General features: G+C 47.2%; 1 protein-coding gene across 1 annotated transcript; it reads right to left on the reverse strand.

Annotated features, from left to right (window-relative positions):
• Window positions 1-1325: 1325 nt before the first annotated feature.
• On the reverse strand, window positions 1326-18816 carry LOC142577729 (solute carrier organic anion transporter family member 4A1-like). The gene is made up of 5 exons (XM_075687183.1): window positions 18643-18816; window positions 16467-16614; window positions 11337-11530; window positions 6984-7048; window positions 1326-1588 (listed from the first exon to the last, which is right to left on the reverse strand). Exons 1-5 carry the CDS (start codon window positions 18765-18767, stop codon window positions 1353-1355), a joined length of 768 nt encoding a protein of 255 aa, XP_075543298.1. The 5' UTR covers window positions 18768-18816; the 3' UTR covers window positions 1326-1352.
• Window positions 18817-19728: the final 912 nt, after the last annotated feature.

The raw sequence follows: 19728 nt of genomic DNA on the forward strand, positions 1-19728 counted from the left end.
TTTTTGTGCGTGTGCGGTATTCTTATCCGACCATGAACGCTCAAGCTTTCACGTCACCCAAGCTCTCAACTTGACAAATGCGTACGCACATTTAGACAATGTTGCACGCTCACTTCTGCCATATTCTAGAAATAATTTAATACAATAGCGGCCTTGTACCAACAGAAGTTACGTTACGCGACAAAGGCATGCTGAATTGGAGTCTTGGCCGTTACCGCCACCAACTATGAAACGCTACCCATCCCGTCTGCACCGAGTACTGACTGAATCATTGCAACCCTTTTACACAGGTTTATTTCTCTTTTCTTTTTGCTGAGCTGCGATTGGGTCGGGCCTGTGCTTTGCAGGCAGCAAATAAGAAGAGGGCGCTCTGTCCCTGGGCACTGCTGAATTCTCTTGACGCTGATCTCGTGCCGTCAGGATCGAGTTTTTGCAAACGCTGTCAGGTCGGACCTTTTCTCAGTAAAGCTTCTGAGTCGACCTTCTAATGTGGTGTTTGCGTAATTGCGTAGTAGCCATGGGCACACATAGAGAAAGTCACATACACAAAAGTTGAGAACATGCACCTAGACCTATGGTTCGACTCACGTGTGAACGCCCAATTATCGGCGAGCCCGTCCCGCGCACCGTACAGGGACCGGGGCGAGCATTCCTAAAATATCTCGAGTGGAATCCCCAACTACAAATTCGCCGACTTTTTCTTTCCTAAGGACTGTTTGTGGATGATAAATTGCCTTTGCAATTATATTTACAAAGCAGTTTGCACGCAAGAACGGGTTCTTAAGAACAGGCATGCGCCAGCCAAAAGTAATAGTATGAACATTCATGAAAGGCTATTGGACAATGACATGAAGCATCCGGATGAAAATAATCAGCAGTGCCCGAAGGTGAGTAGCCTCAGCCTGGAGTCAACGTTTGGACAAAGGGACGGACTGTGAAGTTTTGCTAACACCACAATTGCAGGCCACAGGACAAAGTAACACCGGGACGCGGACAAACATTGCTCCCGCTTGTCCTCGTCACGTGTTACTTGGCCCTGCGTCCTGCATTTGTGGTGTTGCCCAAGCCCCATGAAAATTCGTCAAACACCGCAATCTGCCACGCTTCTAAGGGAAAGACAAGTCCCTTTGTCAAAGCATTGGCTTCAGTGACATATCTTGTTCGAACACCACTAATCACTTCAAATCTATGTCTTCCTGTGAACCCTTGGTCTTGTTCGGATACCGAGCAAGAGCTATTGTGAGCCCTTTCCCCGGCACATGAAACGCAACGCAGGCACGCTTACTCACCCAGGTGTTTATTCGGTTTTGGCGGAATTTAACAATGGGAATGCAGCGTCAACAGGCTCTCCGTCAAGCCGCTCGCCAGCCGCGTCGGCCTGAGCCAAAGTTTTCGCGGTACTTGATCAACGAGAGCGCGTACAGGAGGATCGAGAGCGTCTTCAGCAGGATGAACACGTTGAAGAGGTTGTGTGCCAGCAGCTTGTTGTTGTAGTAGAGACAAGAGCCGCTTCTGCCGCACGTCTTCTGCCAGACCAGGCAGCTACGGTCGATTACGTGGCCGAACAGCAAGGGCCCCGGAATGGACGCTGCGTGGCAAGTTGATTGACGTATGGTTAATGATAGGCGGGTTTGGGTTGGTCCCCTAAACTCTGTACCCAATCTTGCCACCACAAAGACGCATTCAAGACTGACCAGACGACTCTGACCAGCTAACCTACCACCAAAACGGGATGCTTGTGTCCGAGAGGCAGAAAGATCTTCCTTATTGTACGCCGCTGAACCGTTCGGGATCTTTCCATTCCAAGTTAAGTGAGAGTTGTAGAAAGCGGCCTGTGGGAACGCTTAGCCAACACTGAAGCACCAATGACAAACTGGCAATCAAATGAAAATATCTGTGAATAAAGACCCAGAGATGCTATGCTGTCAGGACCGAGTTAGGCAAATTACCAAGTTTGGTGCTAGTTCACGTAACTGCAGTTCACGTCAGCAACGCCGTGAAGTGCAAAAAAAAAAAAAAGGGTACGGAACGCGTAGGCCCATCAGTAAACGAGAGCCGGCTGAGCGTTTCAGAGGAAAGAAGAGGGCTCACGCATTGTTATCTGCTAATAGTTCCGTTAACGTTCCATGAAGTCGTCGTCGTGCGGATGGCGATCAGAGGAGAATAATAAGGGTACCCTACGGGTTATCTTTCTTGGTTGCTGACACGATGCATAGCTTCCGCCGCACTACTCAGAGTTGACGAGCTGACATGCATCCGCCCTCAACATGCTAGAACACTGTGAAACTGTGAAGCATCCTGTATGCATAAGCGAACACGGGGTAAGCTGTATTGAAAATCCCCTGGAAGACGATGACAGTGGCGGCAAGTACTTATCGGTAGGTCATCTTGTAATTTGTTGTAGAGCAGGCATATCTACATGGACATAGTGTGCGTCATGCACCTTCTGTGTGTCGTTGCGCCTGCGTTACAAGGAAAATTGGAAGATGCACTGGAAGAGTTCAGTGCTGTTGGTGTCATCCACTAATCATTATTGTGCCTCTGCCAAACTATACTTTCTTGTGTCACGTACATAGGTCCTATCCTGTCTACTACTGTGAATTCAGGCACTGTGGATTCAGGTACTGCAGGAATCGGACTTGATGTCTTGATATTATCAGCTCATTCATCCGAGAACGACATCAGACGTCCGACTATCCCAAGTTTCGCCCTACTAAGGCCTTCCTGCATATCGCTCTAGAATCATCGACATTCGCGCTAATATTTAATATTACGAGTGACTATTTCCAGATGAATATCCTGCACAATGCGAAAGACTCGCCTGTATTGTAACATAATTAACGCCAAGTGCTGTGTAGGGTAGTGGGTGGCATGTGCTAAACAAATTAAATGGGTACTTCTATGTTTCGTTTACATATTTTTTACCGCATATGAACCAACGGTGCATTTATACTGGTGCCAGCCTAAATGCACTCTTCGATCATACGCGGCTCGTTTGAGAGCACTTCAGTCACGGTGCTCAAGTGAGGATGTCACATGCTTTCTTTTTCATATTTCGCGGGCTTCCTTTAGGATGTCAAAAATGATTACGTTACAAGCAGAAAGCTAGAAGCTGCTGAATCGAACTTGTCCTAGAACGCTCCCCAACTGTTTCCATTCGAAGTTATGTCCCAAATTTAATACTTGCGAAGTTGGTTAATAATTTTGACTAAATGTGCAATTAAAGCGAATGCAAAAAGAAAGTGTGTGACATGCTCCATGCAATAGCCAACATCATGCATTTGATCGCGTGCTTCTACAGGGCTCCGAATATTTTAAAACCTCGGAGATTAACTAGGACCACTTATATACAAATTCATGTGCCTTCGTTTGCTCGGCCGCCAGGTCCCGTTTCCGTACCGTTTATTAGTTGCTACGACTTTGAAAGTAACGCTCGGGATAGGAGAAACGACGTCGCGAAAGGGTGGCGAATTATTTTTGGCGGCCTAGGTTACCCCCTGGCATCTTCTGCTTCAACGCAACTGCAGCCTCGTCTGCTTCCCTGCAGTAGCAACGTCGTGCAGTTGGCCAAACTTTTTTGTGCCAGATCCGCCTAACTAGAGACGTTCTTTAGGGCTTGAGACACTGTATGAAAAAAATTGCCGTGGTCGAATGCGGTTAAACCAAATTTGTCGGGCTATAGCACGGTTTCGCTTGCTTTGGGAAAGTACACAGACACTGTTCGGCGCAGTCAGCAACTACCGCATCTACAATTGCACCACAAGACAATAGAAAGACGCTGCTCGGTACGGCAGCAGTAGCGAGCGAATTCATCCTGCGCCGCGCTTCAACGTACGCGAATTAAGCGCCGAAAGCACTCTGCATACCAGCACTCGGCGCACTTTGTACACACCGCCGATCGCTTTGAAGATGAAGTTCGCGCGACCGCGCACTTTGCCCGCATCGCAGATCGCACTCACGATATGGGCGCCCACGCGGCGTCCGCAGCAGCTGCCGGTAGTGGCAGGCTAAGTCCCAGTTTCACCATGGCTGAGAGTGAAAATCAGCCTGGCGGAACGAGGCGTGTTATGGGTTTGTACCGGGAGTAGCAGAGGTATCGTTCTAAAATACTAGACCACATTTAGTACGTTACGTTACACATTGTTTTTTTAAAGACGAGTATGACATTTGTGCCGCGCTCTACCGTCACACATTGGCCTGCAATTGTACCCTGCTTTGTCATCCTGATCGCCACGTGATTTTAGCAAACCACGATCGATATGAGCACAATAAAGTTATTTCTGTTTGGCAAGCTGCGCGCAGTCGCAAGGAAAGCGCTTGCCCCTGCGTGCTTACGTAAGAATTCGACGTGAAGCAAGTATGAGCAGCATTTCAGTGACAGCGGACACACTCGGCAACATAACCAATTAGTGGGAAAGTGCAGTGTGCGCGAGATCGAAGCATTACATGTTGTATCGCGTGCGCTGCCAGCTACGGGCGCTTCATTATTTTCTCCCTGGAAGTCAATGGAGAACACGCAATAATTTGCGTATCCATGTGCGACATCGCTGAATCGAGCACCAGCTCTGTTAAGAATGCTCAACATGCTTCTCGTGGGGCTGAGTATGAGCAATAATTATAGCAGTTCGATAACCCACAGATTGCACGAAAAAAAAAAGAAAAGAAAATGGTCAAACGAGGAATTGACGCGTGCGCAACCGTGTGTCTGTGCACGCTAGTCATATGCTGCTTTCTCTTTTCGCGGTCACGAGTACTTGAATGCGGCTCATTCATGTGCACGAAAAAAACAGGAGACAAAACCGTGAAATTCCGTGTAGTATTGTTTATTTACCGTAACGGAGCAATCCCAGCGCAAGTTACTAAGTCGACACGCGCACCTGAAAGCTTTCTGCTTGCCTTTATTTTGTATCCAAAACGCAGTTTTGGGTACAAGTTGGCATCTGTGGGCTTCCCGTTTGGAAAGTGTACGGAGCAGACACAATACGCAGACCGCCGAAAGGTCTTAAACGGCTGTTACGCCTTTATCGCAGGCCCGCGGCGCGGGATGGCAAGACACACACTATCGCGTAGTTCACAGCAAAACGAATAACCAGCGGAGCAAGCTTGCTGGCAACGAAGTATTTTGCTCTTTAAAGCCATTATCCTATATAGTATCGTTTCACAGGTGCCGCAGGAACCTGTCCGCACTCCTCAAAAACACGAACTCCTCGTCTGCGCGAACGACGACAGCAGGGCTCTTGCATGAGCAGCTTCCTCGTTCGCTGGTTGTTGGTGCAGCCAACGACGACCCAGGGCCGCTCGGACGAATAACCTTCGTACGTCCCGAACGGAAGATGCGTTAAGAACACTCCTAAAGCGAAGAGCTCAACAGATGCGGCAAGAACACGCCTAAAAACGCCACAATCTGTGAACACGCATCGCAAGTGTAGCCACTTTGTCCCGTCTGCCGCAGTCCTCACCAGAAGGCAGCACTTGGTTTCGAGAGTAGTGGCGCGGCTGACACTGGCGCTACGAGGCTATGAAAAAGCTGGCCTATTGGCGGCGAGGAGTTACGGAGTCGCCATCTATCGGAAGCGCCTCGCTGGCGTAGTATGAGGGATCACGCGGCGCGCTCCTCATAGGTTTCGCTGTCAGCGCTCACTGAAAACACCACGCGCGAGCTCTCCCGGACATTTCTGTAAGTACTTTCGAAACGAGAGAAGTTTCTTACTGTCTAAATAATAATCTTGGGCAAAGTGAAAGCACACAATCGTTTACAGACGCTATCTCTTTACCGAATACGTACAGTGAACGCCACTGCGCGCAGTCGCCGCGATGGAGTCTCCCGAACCGGCTTCTTGCGTGAAAGGTAGGTAAACGCTGAGAGCAAACTATGTGAAATATGTTCTTATAGTGTTTGTATAACTAAATGGAGCGTAATAGAATGAAGCCTCAATGCAGCGATCGCGCAGATTCGCAGCGACCGTCTGCGCGTCTGCATGCATGTCCGCGCACTGTTTCGCTTTCTCCGCGCGCGCGTTTTCGCACGGTGCCATGAGCTTTAGGCCGCAGAATATGAGCATTTGACAGTATACAAGCAACCATTGTTGCGTGGGCGCTATCAGAGCTGTTCAAAAATAATTTGATTGTAGAGACTTCGACGCCTACGGGGACTGTGATGTGCCGTCGCGACGATTCAATCTTTTTTTTCTACTAAATTCTTTGACCTTTCAATACTCTTTCTCGAGTTGCGTCGCACTGTATGGTTATCGGTGTTCTCAGCGTGCAATTCCCCGCTGCTCCTTTTTTGTAATCCAGTGCATTAATTCATAACACAAACATGACCATATGCCATGCTTTTTTTAAATGTGCTTCTTACCGCTGCCTTTCCACTCCACTGAACTTGCCAGTATCTATAGCATCGACAAGTTCATAGACCAAACCGTCATCACATTAGTCGGGCAGCGGACTCGGGCGAGCGTCTCAGCGCGCGTTTTCCGAACATCGCAGACCCGGCGCCGTAGCAGAAATCTTCCTCGCGTCTGTGCTTGCTGCATACCTGAGTTGTAGCCGATGACTGTTTGCCGGTTTTATGTTTCGCGAGCCAAGCTTCACACAGCCTCTTGTCCTGCGGCTACGTGTGAATAAGGCTGACACCGTGCTCCGTCGCGTGCGTCCGGCATTGCGGCACCGAGCAGTAGCCTACCATGTTGTGCGCCTTCAAAGGCAGCCACTACCTATTGTAGTGCTTTCAAGCGTTGTAAAGGAGACACTCGAAGCGGGAAAATCTCGCCACTAAATGAGGACCCCAGCGTACGAGGGAATTTAAACTCTCGTTTTCAGCTCGCTTAGGCGCGCCCGAAGCAGCCGACGCGGCCGCTATGTCCACGTGATCCCTCCTAGCACGTCACGCCGACGGTGGCGCCAGCTTTTCCAGTGGTGGAGCTCGAGGCCAATAGGAACAGGGACCGTCGTGATACACTGCTTCGACATCGTGTGCTCACCAAAGAGGCGGACGATGATCCACTTCACGGCCAACGCCAACGAGCGCTCCTTAGGAGTGACCACCCTGCGGAGTGAGAGCGAACTGTGAGAGTCACGACGCCTGCCGCAACATGTAGGAATGCGAAACTACCGGAGATATTGACGTAAAAAAGAAAGAAAAAGAAAGGACACGTTATCGTTCTTTTCGGGGAATTTGGGCGCATTGAGAACAACACGTGTTGAAGTGATGTGGCAGTAGAGCTATACGCAAATAATATTGAAGCCTTTGTTAAACGACGTGCACTCAGCAGTGACATTGGCCAGTATTTACAGATAATTTTAAAGTTGTGGAAACTCTACAGAAAATAATAACAAATTCTTGGGTTTTACGTGCCAAAACCACAATATGATTACGAAGCACGCATTATAGGGTAGCGGGGAGGACTCTGGATTAAGTTTGACAACCTGAGGTTCGTTAACGAGCACCTACATCGATGTCTACGAGGGTCTTTACATTTCGCAACCTTCAAAAATGCGGCCGCCGCGACCGAACCATCAACCTCGCGCTTGGGAGCACAATGCTATACAGAACTCTTAAGTTTTATGGAATTTTTAATAATCGCCTGTGGCAAATTGAATAATTTGTGTCTTCGACCTCGATTATTCGATGATGCGGACGTTACTAGCACGATAAATCCAAACGCGTATTCATATAATTAGTAAAGATTCGTCAATTACCTTAAGTAGCTACTTCAGGGCACATGCTGCAATTTACAATTGTAGCCGGTGAACTTGCAAGAAGTACAACTTGAAATGAATTTCCAGGATGACATCAGTTTGGGCGTATTATTTCCCAAAATGTGGAACAAAACACATGGGCCTTCCAGTTACTATTGGGGTTCTATGCATAAAACAGCGTTTGGTAAAATTATAAGTGGAACAACAGTGTATTTTTACGGCGAGTTTGATGGCGCATATCTCCAAACTGGTGTTACTCTGTAAATCGATTCTGAGTGGATACGCCTGACAAACTCACTGGCTACAATTAGTAAATTCAGATGTGTGCCGTAAATTAAGCAGCTAACTAGTAAATTTTTGTTAATTCGTTGAATAGGCGTTCTGACTTTTCGTGCAACTAATGCCCGTCTCTCTGAACAATCCAGCTCAAGGACTAGAATTGTGCTATCTGCAACAGGTGATTTTTAAAAAATTCTATAAAACTTAGATGTGATCACTCCGTATAGCCACTAAGCTACACAGCTGCGGGCGGATGTAAACGCTGGTATATCGCATTGAAGGAGCGAGGTATGGTGAGACGGGTGCAGCCGTGTGCTTTCCAGTCACAGGCGGAACGCTAGTTGCCGGAAAAAGGTTCTGGCTTGTTTCGGACGGAGGAGGTTGCACCACATGTAAACACCGTCGCACAAGTGTTAAATTAGCCCTATGTGCTAATAAATGAGATACGCTTCTGTCGCATTCATCTAAACGCTGCCACAGCCACCGAATTGGAGGCCTATAGGCAACAGCTCATCGTGGATTGGGAGGGAAGTGCTTAATGGCCAGAATTTTGTCCCAGGAATAGAAGAGGCACGACAGAAACAACGTAGGCAGGTGCAGACCGAATTGTTCGTATGGCCATCCTGCTTCAATCGTCAGTCTTGTTTCGCTGCGCCACGATTCTGGTAGTGAGGCATACACCAACTAGCCTGGCAACTTGTTTGAGAGAAGTGCTTGTCTTGTTTTAATTTCATGCTCCAATCCTCCTGTTTTCGTAATTGTGCTTCAAAAGCTTCGTGACATGAAGGCAAGTTTCTTTTTGAAGGAGGTTACGTTATTCCATCATAGTTTCCTTGCATCGCGATCTCAGAGCTGTGTGCCTCAGGCGTACGGCATTTGACGCTTACTTATTCACATTCAGCGCCGACCTTCGCTATTACCCTGGCGTGCAGCGTATCGTGCTCATCTGTGACAAAATTTTACAGCGACGCTGTTAGCCTCTAGTTGGTCAAAATTTTTCGTGTCCGTCAGAAAAAAAAAAAAAAGTGCACACCTCCTTCGGAATCGGGCATACAACACACCGCCCAGTGTTCATTCGAATTAACAAAAGCACAAAACAAGCGTCAAAGCCGCATTATGGATGATAAGGTGCCTGTGGACAATGTGCGGCGCGTTCCTTGTTCCCGCGTGTCTCCCACTAAAGATTACGGTTGTGTAAGCTGCTCCGGAGAGAAAGGGCAACAGCAGCATACAAATCAGTGAGTGACGTCACCAAACTTCATATATAAAAGGGAGACCTGCCTAGCAGCTCATTCAGTTGATTGCAAGATCGCTGTGGGAAGACCACGAAAAGTTAAGACTCCTAGAGAGCAGCGCGAATACGATAAGCATCGAAGAGTGCAAAATCGTAAGGCTATACAACGGTTTCAAGCTAGGACTAGGCAGAACGATAAAACATTTCATATCTCCATCGACGGAATTTGAATGGTTTTCCAACAGCTTCGCTGTCCATTCACTTTCGCAGGGTCGGGATGACGAGTCAATTTTTTTGTTCAGTAGTCTGAGCGGTCACTGGAAAATAAGGCAATGTTTGGACATCGCACTCACCAAATTGGCTGTCGTTCTTAGTGGGAATAAAATAACCTTAGAAGCAAATTACACTGAACAGGCCACCACGTTAATATACAGTAAGAAGCTCAAGATTGCGAGAAGGTATTCTTTCGTTCGTAAAAGACCACGTCACTGGACGGAGAAGGTTTGTTGGTGATCCCCGAGGTATTTACCAGCACAAACAGATTTGTTTACAATATCGGAAAAAGAAAATGTTCTTATTTCAAAAAGCACCGGTTTCTTTCACATTTCATTGCCCAGGGAAAAAAGGCCCAGTAAAAAAAATATTCTTTTTACCCATTTTTCTAGCGGGGCGGGGTTGGGGGGGGGGGGTGTGGTTGTAGGCTTCTTTTCTGTATTACGTGGAAGCGACTATAGATACATTCGTCGCGCGATATATCCGTCCCTTCTTCGTGCTAAAAAAAATGTCCCCATTGTCGATCCTCAACGCACGATGACGTAAAGTAAGAACAAAATATTCAAGAAAGAAGTCGCTGTTTAGTCAGAAAGGCGAAGCATCGATTGGTATAGCAAATTAGCAGGCATACAAACGAAGTAAGAATAGTACTTTTATAGGCCGAATCAACTTGTACACATTCGCTTGCTAAATAAATTAACAAGCATGGTGTCAGCACGCACTTCAAACGTGAACAAATCACACTGGATGACCGCGGGCATTCGTTGTCAAAACGCTGTCGTGAGGAAACGTGGCAGCAGCAATGAGCGAAGTGATGCTGGCGCTGTCTATCGATTCAACGCAAAGTGAGAACCGAGAACAGACATCCCGCACTGAGATACGAGCCGCCGACCTACCAAGACTCTGCCCCAAACGCAGATTGCTCTCAAGATACGGCCGCGCGACCGTGCGCAGCCGCCACGTGCGCAGTTGCAGCCGGAGTATAACCACCCCTAGAGACAGACGTTGCATTGCGTTTGGATGCAAAAACGACGAAGCCAACTGGACGCATGGCCACGGCCCGCTCAATCGGCTCTGCCGGAGTTGTCGGGCAACGTTACGGCTTCCGTTGCTGGCATGAGCGTTGCGCGCACACGCGTTAGGTGTTCTCGCTGAGCAGCCGTGGTCACACCACACCGGTATGAGCGGAGCGGATACAGCCACGAAGAATATTCTCTGGTAATGAAGGAGAAACTATAGTGGCAAAGCTTGCGCAAGAGCGTTCCTGTATAAAAAGTCCAACATTAGCATTCGCGTTAGTTTAATCTGGGGAGGAGAAAACAAACATTTCATTTACAACAGCAAAATCTATTTCTCTACTACCGTATGGGCAAAAGAAAAAACCGTCGCAAGTGAAATCTACGCCTAGTCAGTATGCGTTCCAAAGAACCGCTGTGAAACGCTGCCGGAATTCTTGGCGCACTAACACGCTTGTAGGACGTCCGCACCCATAGTTTTTCCTTTTTCACTGCCACAGAAAGTTGTCCCCAAGCACATTGTCCCCAAGTGAACGTCAAGCTAATCTATTCAATCCTTTCATCGTACGCCGACGAATGCCAACAACCGTTTTCCGCCTGGCAGCTGCCAGGGCACTGTCCCTGCTGCCATATGTAGACTGAAGCACTGCAGCAATTGTCTCGCGTGGTGCGTTGCGCCATGTTGGCCTCCGCGCATTGTTAGAAGGTGGTGCAAGGAACGCGACTGCAGCGCTAAACCTTGTTACAGCCTTCAAGCGCTTCGTGTGCGGGCGAATGGAGCAATTGTTTTCAGTCTCTAGCGGATGGTAATACAAGAATCAACCGGCCACTACCTGAGCAAAGCGGAGGCGAGCGGCGCCAAGTTGAGGAAGTTGGAAAAGAGCGCGAGCAGCAGTCCGACCGTGAAGTAGGGAAGGAGAGTGCAGCCCGTGTTGCACTTCTTGCGGCGCGCTTGCACGTTGATGACGGTGCTGTTGGGCAGCATCTCCGGAACGCTCTGCGTGATGCAGCTGCAGTTGGTGTACACCTGGCGGGAAAAAAAGCGAGCACACGATGCGGGTCACTCCGGGGCCAAGGAAGGCAAACGTAGGGCACTCCGGGCAGCCACGCAAGACCGGAGCAAAATGCGGACTGTTGTCGTCCGAGTGGCAATGTCCATTATGTCGTGACCAGGATTACGCACTCATTTGAAACCATCTTATTCTGTGTTATCGTTTTCACAGCCAAGCTGTAAGTGGCGAACGGATTCAAAATTTCGTCTGTCGGTCGAATGTATGCGTCGAAAACTGCTCTGGCACAACCCCATGCGCATGTGCAAAAAAAAAGAGAGAGAGAGAGAGAAAGAGAGCCGCGATTAGCCAACACCACCTACATAGCACAATGCCTGTTTATTCCGATCCATGACGTCCCGCTACCTGTCCCGCCATTTCCACTGTCAAGGCTGGCGTGATGAAAGCGGTGACGTCAAAATCCCTGTTGCTTACTCGGGAGCATTCCCACTAGATTCTATGGCAGTCGGGCTGGGTAACATGACGTCGGAGTGAAAAGTCCTTGCACTATCTAGGTGGTGTTGGATTAGTTGCGGCAGTAGTGATGTCGTTGCTCTCCTTCGCAGCTGAATGCATGTGTAGAAGTTTTCTCCGGCTCCGGAATCCGTGGGCAATGTGTCGTACGTACTCTTGCAAAGCACGCAGCTTTCGATAAGCAACGCCGCGAGCAGAACCGGGAACGAGCTCGTCTACGCCGTGGCGACGTTGCAGCCCGTGTACGAGGACAGGCTCCTGCAGCCGAGCGCAAGCAGCCACTGCATACCAAGGATTTGGCAGCCTACCAAGCCGACCAAGCCGTCATTGGATGAACCGTCAGGATAAATGGAATGATAAACACCGGGACCGCACGTTTCAGCTTCGCTGGTTAGCCATCTGTGCGGAGTGCTTGGGCGGTGATTTTTGTTCTTTGTTTTCTTTCTTTTTCTTTTCAGCACTGCATGTGACTGTGGTTGCTACAAAACAAATTCGTTAGTGGCCTTTTTCGCTGCTGTTAATCCAGGATGTTTTCTTTGTAAAGTGAAGGTGATTTGTTATGCCACAGCGTTGTTAATATGTTCTGCACGCTTGGTACTGGTTATGTTTATATGGCATCAAGCTGTGAGGCTGCTACTTATGGGGACATGTGGCTTCGTCAAGCTGTTTATCTCGGAAGTGCTTTCCCGCTGGCTATTACTACATGGAGTAACCCGACGGTGCGTACTGGAAGATGGTAGACATTGTGGTACTTGCTGGAGTTCATGTAGCTAAAGATGTCTATAGATTTTTTGGTGGGATTGCGAAATAAGTATCGTAAAATCTAACCGCTCAAGTACGCCTCAGATTCGCGTCGGCACACGCTCCAGCGCTCCTGCGTCTGCAAGAAGCGTTGTACGGTAAGGAAAGCAGCGCAGAAGGATGTCTACATCATCCCGCGTTGAGATCGCAATAAGTGCAATGAAAAAAAAATGGACGATGGGACGCAAATATGCGTAACTTTAGAAATAGTCCCAATGTACAGAGGCCTACCGTGTGTCCCAGCTAGTGTTAGCCAGGGTGTCCAGCGAAAAAAAAAAGATTAAAGAAAAGAAATATGGTGCAAGGTACACGGTGCAGAGCTATTGTGTTTGAACTGACGACCAATACCACGGGTCCTAAAATTGCATCTTGCACAGTCTTTTTCAAATATTTTCTCAGGGCGACTGACCGCGGGAGTAACACGCGCTGGAGTTGAGTAGAGACCACCCGCTGAGAAGACGTCAGGGCCCGCGTCACGGCGCCATTTAGTCATGGTGTCGTTCTGCAGGCGACTACATGAAGTTCTCTCTCTCTCTTTTCGTTGAACAGCTTCGCGAACGTTGGCTGGGACACCCTATGTACATCATCATCATCATCAGCCGGGCTACGCCCACTGCGGGGCAAAGGCCTCTCCAATACTTCTCCAACTACCCCGGTTATGTACTAATTGTGGCCATGTTGTCCCTGCAAACTTCTTAATCTCATCCACCCACCTAACTTTCTGCCGCCCCCTGCTGCGCTTCCCTTCCCTTGGAATGCAGTCCGTAACCCTTAATGACCATCGGTTATCTTCCCTCCTTATTACATGTCCTGCCTATGCCCATTTCTTTTCCCTATGTACACTGCGTCACAAAATATTACGGACCATGAAATCTGACAAAAAGCTGAATATATCTGCAGCCTCGCAACGCGGCCTGGCATTTGCATTTCGAGCCTCGACTAGAATATGGTAACAACAGTGTCGTATATATATACAGTTTTACTGGCTACTGCTACAGGCTGCTCCGGAATTAAACGTTTTCTGAGATCCTGTGGTCCGTAAAGTTTTGTGGCCGGGTGTACTTCATCGCCGGGCACAGCACTGTCCATATTCACGCACACGCGTGCCGAAACATGCTAGGACGTGCGGGTATGCTGTACTTTAGTTGGTAACTACGCGCTCGACACAGGTAGACACACAAGCTTTTCATTTGGCAGTAGGAAGGTATACCGCGTCTTGTTTATTTGCCGAGCAGGAATGTAGTCTCTGTGCAGCAGATCAAGTTGCATAAGGTGACCATTTTTACTATATCGCCTCACGAAAGCTTCGATTCAGAATGATTCCAAAATGTGCACTGAATTGACATGTTTATATGTTGTCCTCAGAATCACAAATACCTTCCCCCATGTGCCCCTGAACGGTCCGTTAGAAAGTTTGTCGCCACTAAAATGTACTTCAGCTTCGTTCGCAGCAGCATGCAGTCCCAAGTGACAAAACATCGATATCACGCGTTTCACAGGGGTTATGCTTTCCGTTTTCTTTTTATTGCGACAGCAACTATACGCACACTGGAAGCCAATTCTTGCCGCTGTCGCCGCCGTGAGGTTTATTAGGTATATAGGTATATTTAGGTATATGTATACTATGGTGTCACTTCATGCTCTATGACGTGCTGTATATGCAAGTTACATTGCCGCATCCTACTATCACCAAAGTTGCTCATACCGCGTCTTACCATTCTTCGCAAAATTATTCCTCTAGACTTTGAGAACGGCAGTTGACAAACAAATGTCATGAAACAAAACACCTACAGCGCATGCTTTTTATCTTAAACCTTCTCCGTCTTAAAGTGCGAAACAATAACACACCTGAAACATGAAAATTATGTAATTTTATTGGCGAGGCTATGCACTACCTCCGGTATCGGCCCATGAAAATGGTTGGAGCCTACACGATGCCGAGAAGTGATGGTAAAGCCGCTAAGAAAGAGGTTGGCTTCAATAAACATACATGAAATTTTCCGATCGCAGGATCCAAACACAGGATATCTAGCAGAACAGCTCGTTTTTAGTTAGTCAGCTTACGTTTACTTCAATGCATACTGCCACTACAGCTGCTGCGAGTATTATTTCGCATATTATTCTAGCACGCTGCTATCGCATTCATTGCTTCGCCCTTATGGCGAAACTGTGATATGTTGTCTCCTCGCTTTTCTTGTATGGCAACGCCAACATCCATTTCCTTTGTTAAAAAACGAGCTTTTTCCCGACGAATGCGGCGCGTATTTTTCGGTTTTTCTTTTTCGAATTCTAGCTGAAAGCCTTGAGTCTCGTGAATGCGAGCACAGCTTCTGGTGCTGCTTTACAGAACGCTATGCTTCCTGTTTATAAGCAATTTATAGTTAACATATCGTAAAAAAAAAAACTATGTTTTTAAGTTAATGAACGTCCCGAATGCCAATGAGAGAATTGTACGGTTGATGGAAAAATATTCTTATACCTAACATTCATTCCAATTATGGCAAAAGAAGTCGTGTATAAAATGAAAATAGTCCCTATGTTATCTTTTGATAGGATTAAGAAGCATTTACTTCGTTTGTCAAATAACTGCTAATGCATAAACACGAACGCCCCCTTTTCTTTGACCTTGTAATTCTCCAAGTCCAAGCATTCGCAAGTGGTTATTGCGTGGATGCTTAATGAATATATGTAATGTTGTATTAATGTATTGCTTTTTGTATTAATAAATATTGAGTATTTCATTTTATTTTATTTTGTAGATTATTTAGTGCTAACATAATGAGCACATACGTACTATCGGCGTCAAATGAAAGTTGAACAGCGGAGCGCGTGGACCAAGCATAAGTGAAGATATAGTGCGCGCCGTCCAGTCATCACCATTGACATGCGCGCACATCCGGTTTGGCCGCACTGCGCGAGGTTTGGGAGGGAAACCATGTCAAACGGCCAAACGCGCTCGGCATGCCGGCCGCCGTCGCGGCTGCCAGCGATACCGCGCAGCGCAAGTTTGCCGATCGAAAGAACGAATGTGGTGCGCAAGCTGCAAACCGCGCGGGCGAATCTACCTTGCGATGACGGTGCAAACTGCACAACGCGCACCGCTGCTCGCGCCGACAGCGCTTGTTTCGGCGATCTGTGCGATAAGACTCGCCGTAAACAGCAATATTCTAGCTTCTTTTTTATTTTTCATTTTCTCCCTTTCAAATGTGAGAACCAGAACAGAAGCGACATTATCTCACTAGAGGGGGATCGCGCAGTGCGGCCAAACCGGGTGTGCGCGCCTGTCAATGGTGATGACTGGACGGCGCGCACTATATCTTCACTGATGCTTGGTCCACGCGCTCCGCTGTTCAAATTTCATTTGACGCCGATAGTACATTGTTGGCTATGTACTGCACATCCACGCACACAAGGACTTGTGCTTATACGGACTGGCTATTGCATTGAGCGCTTTTTTTTTGGAAATTGATTGATCGATTGGCGACTGATTGATTGGTCGATTGGCGGACTGACTGATTAATTAATTAATTTATTGATTAATTGTTTAATTCATTGCATGTTTAGTTGATTGATTGATTGATTGATTGATTGATTGATTGATTGATTGATTGATTGATTGATTGATTGATTGATCCTTACCCTTGCTTTTCCCGTTGCCAGGCGTGTTTCGCATCCCGCCAAGCAGGGAGAGAAAAACACGATTCCATCCACAGAACAGACTGGGTTGTACACGCTGGACAGGCATTTGCAATGCTTGTTGCATGGAAACCCGAAAGGATAGGAGTCGCTGCGCAAACGAAAGGTCAGTCAGTCAAAATTCTCTCAGATCTACGGAAATCTGTAGCAAGATGTACATCTAAGGGCTGGGAATAGCCTCTTCACTTCGCGTGTCTTCTACCAGGTTATAGCTTCCTATCGATGCCCTAATTTATTAAATACTTCCCTAAAGCGGCTTCGATGGTTTCATACACAAGGTCTCACCGCCTTGCTTTTCATTTGCGTTACATGTAGCACCACGCTGGCTTCTAGCGAGTGCAGCAGGACTCTTAAATGGCTTCTGAAACACTTCTTGAACGTAGTAAAAAAATTGCCGATATGCTAACGAGGATCTTATGAAGATGCGAGCCAAATATTATTACACCACATGCAGCTGGGAATTCACGATCCCGGGTTCAATGCAGTGAACTGTCGCTTGCTCTCGCATCCACATTGTCGTCATCGAAAGCCGTTGGCCGGCCAGCGCTACTGGATGATTTTGTGATCGCGAGAACATTCTCAGTAATATCTAATTGCCAATTTTGAGCTAAATAAATGAGAAATATTTATGTATGCGGCCTCAAAAAGACCTTTTCACTTCGGCTCCTGCGCGTGGCCTCGCAGGTGGCAGCGGCGTGCTGCGTAGGGTAGCCAACCGCGGCCGTCACGTGGTGCCGCGAAGAGCCCTATTCGCCGCCGCGACACTCAACTTCTTGGCGTAGGCTTTGCCTTCTCGGCTTCTCCGCTATGTAGCTTCCCGCGCGCTAGCGGAGACGGAAAGAGAGAGAAAGCTGGGTTCGGGTGCGATAGCTCCACTTACAGCATACGGATTCGTAACATTTTGGTGGCATGAGATTCGTGGGACCACGTACGTTAATAGACAGCCTATTCTAGGATTAGCTAGAAAAGAGCTTCAGGGCCCTTTTAAGCGCAGGCGTACACCATTTTTTCGAAAGTGCGTTCAAAGCTTCCTGATATCTAGAGAATATACTATACTTTAGGTAGTTTTCTTGACATCGCTTTTACCACACAGGCATACATTATAAGATGACTCGTGGTAGTCATTGGACAACTATAAAAATTCGACAAGTTACCCTTAGAACGGAGAAAGACGATTAATCGCAACAAAAGACTTGAAGCCCGTCATCCGTGTAGCACACAAGTGGTTGTAAAAGATTTAGAAGTGATGACGCTACTAATATGGGGAGCGTAATAAGTTTCAACCACTTTCATCCAGAATACTGAAACCTAACTATCAAAAAATCACAACTGCGAGGTCCTTACTAGGCAGCCCTGATTGACGGGTTTGACTTACGGCTCACCGTTGGGCGAGCATAAAGCGAGTGAGATTACGACTAGACAAGAACACCACTGACGATTAAAAAAAAAAAGGCGTCCTGTTCAGTATAAAAAAGGAAAAGGAAAGAAATATTTATCATAATGAACGGTAAGATTGACCTAATCGCCCCCCGTCGCAGGAATGTAAGCAATCAATTTATAGACCGACCTAATAAATCGCTCTAGCATCACTTTGGAAGGGTTCGTTCATGAGATGTTCGTGTCAGTGATAGACTGGTTGATTTTTTCGCAAAAGTGCTCTTGCGTCTCAAAGCTGTGAAGCTGCCTTTGATATATCAACAGAATGCGACGTTGGGCTAGCTGGTTCATGCTTGAACTGTGGCTCTGGCGCATCAAAAATAAGCGGAAAGAAGAAGGGACAGAAAGAGTGCGGACATGTTGCAGTTGAATTTATTACACAGAAACACCCATATCTTATACAATCAGGGTATGCGCTAGACTAAAATGGTCGGTTACCACTTAAGGCGGAGAAGCCAATTTCCCGTAGTGCTTTGTTCAACACGAGCCAGATTATAAGCTTATGTTTGCTAGATCGCCCAGGTAGTGTAATTCTTACATTGCACTTACTGTTCAGCGCAACTTCACTGTGCGCTGTGTCCATCTTCCTTTTGTTTCGTATTAGGTTTTCTTTGGGGCTGCTTGCCACAAGAATACAATAACAAATCGCTGAAGAAACCCACGCTACCGTGTGAATGCTTACTTCAGCATTGCGGGGATGTTCACGGCAAAGGTTGGGTCCGGGCAGTAGCTTCGAAACATGAAGATGCAGATCCAAGGCACTATGCTGACGATGAGGCACATCCTTATGATGGCTTCGCAGGACATGTTTAAGCGCGTCACCAAGTATCCGCCCAGGAAAGTACCACCACATCCGCCCGCGATGGCAATAGCACCTTTGACAGGAATGGCGAGGCTTTCTTAGTACTGACAACTTGATCACATGCCAACAGTGCTAGTAATACTACCGAATGCATAGTGAACAATACATGAAGCGAAGTAAAGAACGCGGGACGTGCAGCTCTTAAGGCTCATTGGGAGGCAATAATATTAAGATATCGTTTGAGCTGCTTGTAGCTTTAAGTATGTACAGAGTTTCGAATAAAGCAAATGGACACAAGAAAGAGCGATGGGACGCACAAGGCGCAAACTTACAACAATTCGCCTCTCGCACTCGTCTCTCTTAGGCAGGTTACCCGAGACAGACGTTAATTTCTGTAGCCGAAAAGCTTCTCGGCTACTAGTAATGTTGTACGTCCGGCTAACAAAGAAAAAGGAACGATTACGGTAATGCAGTATATTCGCAGGGTATCTCATAACTCAAAGAAGGTAGTCCAAAGTGTTGACATAAACGTGTTCTCTGCTCCCGATAAACTGGCAAAGTTATGCAGAATGACGGACACACAAAACAGGGAAAAAATATGCAACACGCAACATCGCACCATCTATGCAGCGTGCAATGAAGGCATAGTCTACTAAACTACTGTAATGCAAACGCTATTACGTAGGAAAATCAGGTCGGCTCATTAATGACATGCTGCGTGATCATGTGAATAATGTTAAAAATAAGACAGGTGGCTGGTTAGCCATTCACTGCAGAGATTGCAGATGCAAACCAAGGTTCGATCAGTGCACAATAATAGCAAGAAGCAAAAGTGAAATAACTCGCATAATAATAGACGCACATAATATTCATAAATTTGGAGATAGGTGCACCAGTGAGACGTCAATGGCACTGTCAGAAAGCGAGACCGCTTTTTTGAATGGATGGACACATGTGTAAAGACAT

This window comes from Dermacentor variabilis, chromosome 4, assembly GCF_050947875.1.
Source record: "Dermacentor variabilis isolate Ectoservices chromosome 4, ASM5094787v1, whole genome shotgun sequence".
Taxonomy (NCBI): Eukaryota; Metazoa; Arthropoda; class Arachnida; order Ixodida; family Ixodidae; genus Dermacentor; species Dermacentor variabilis.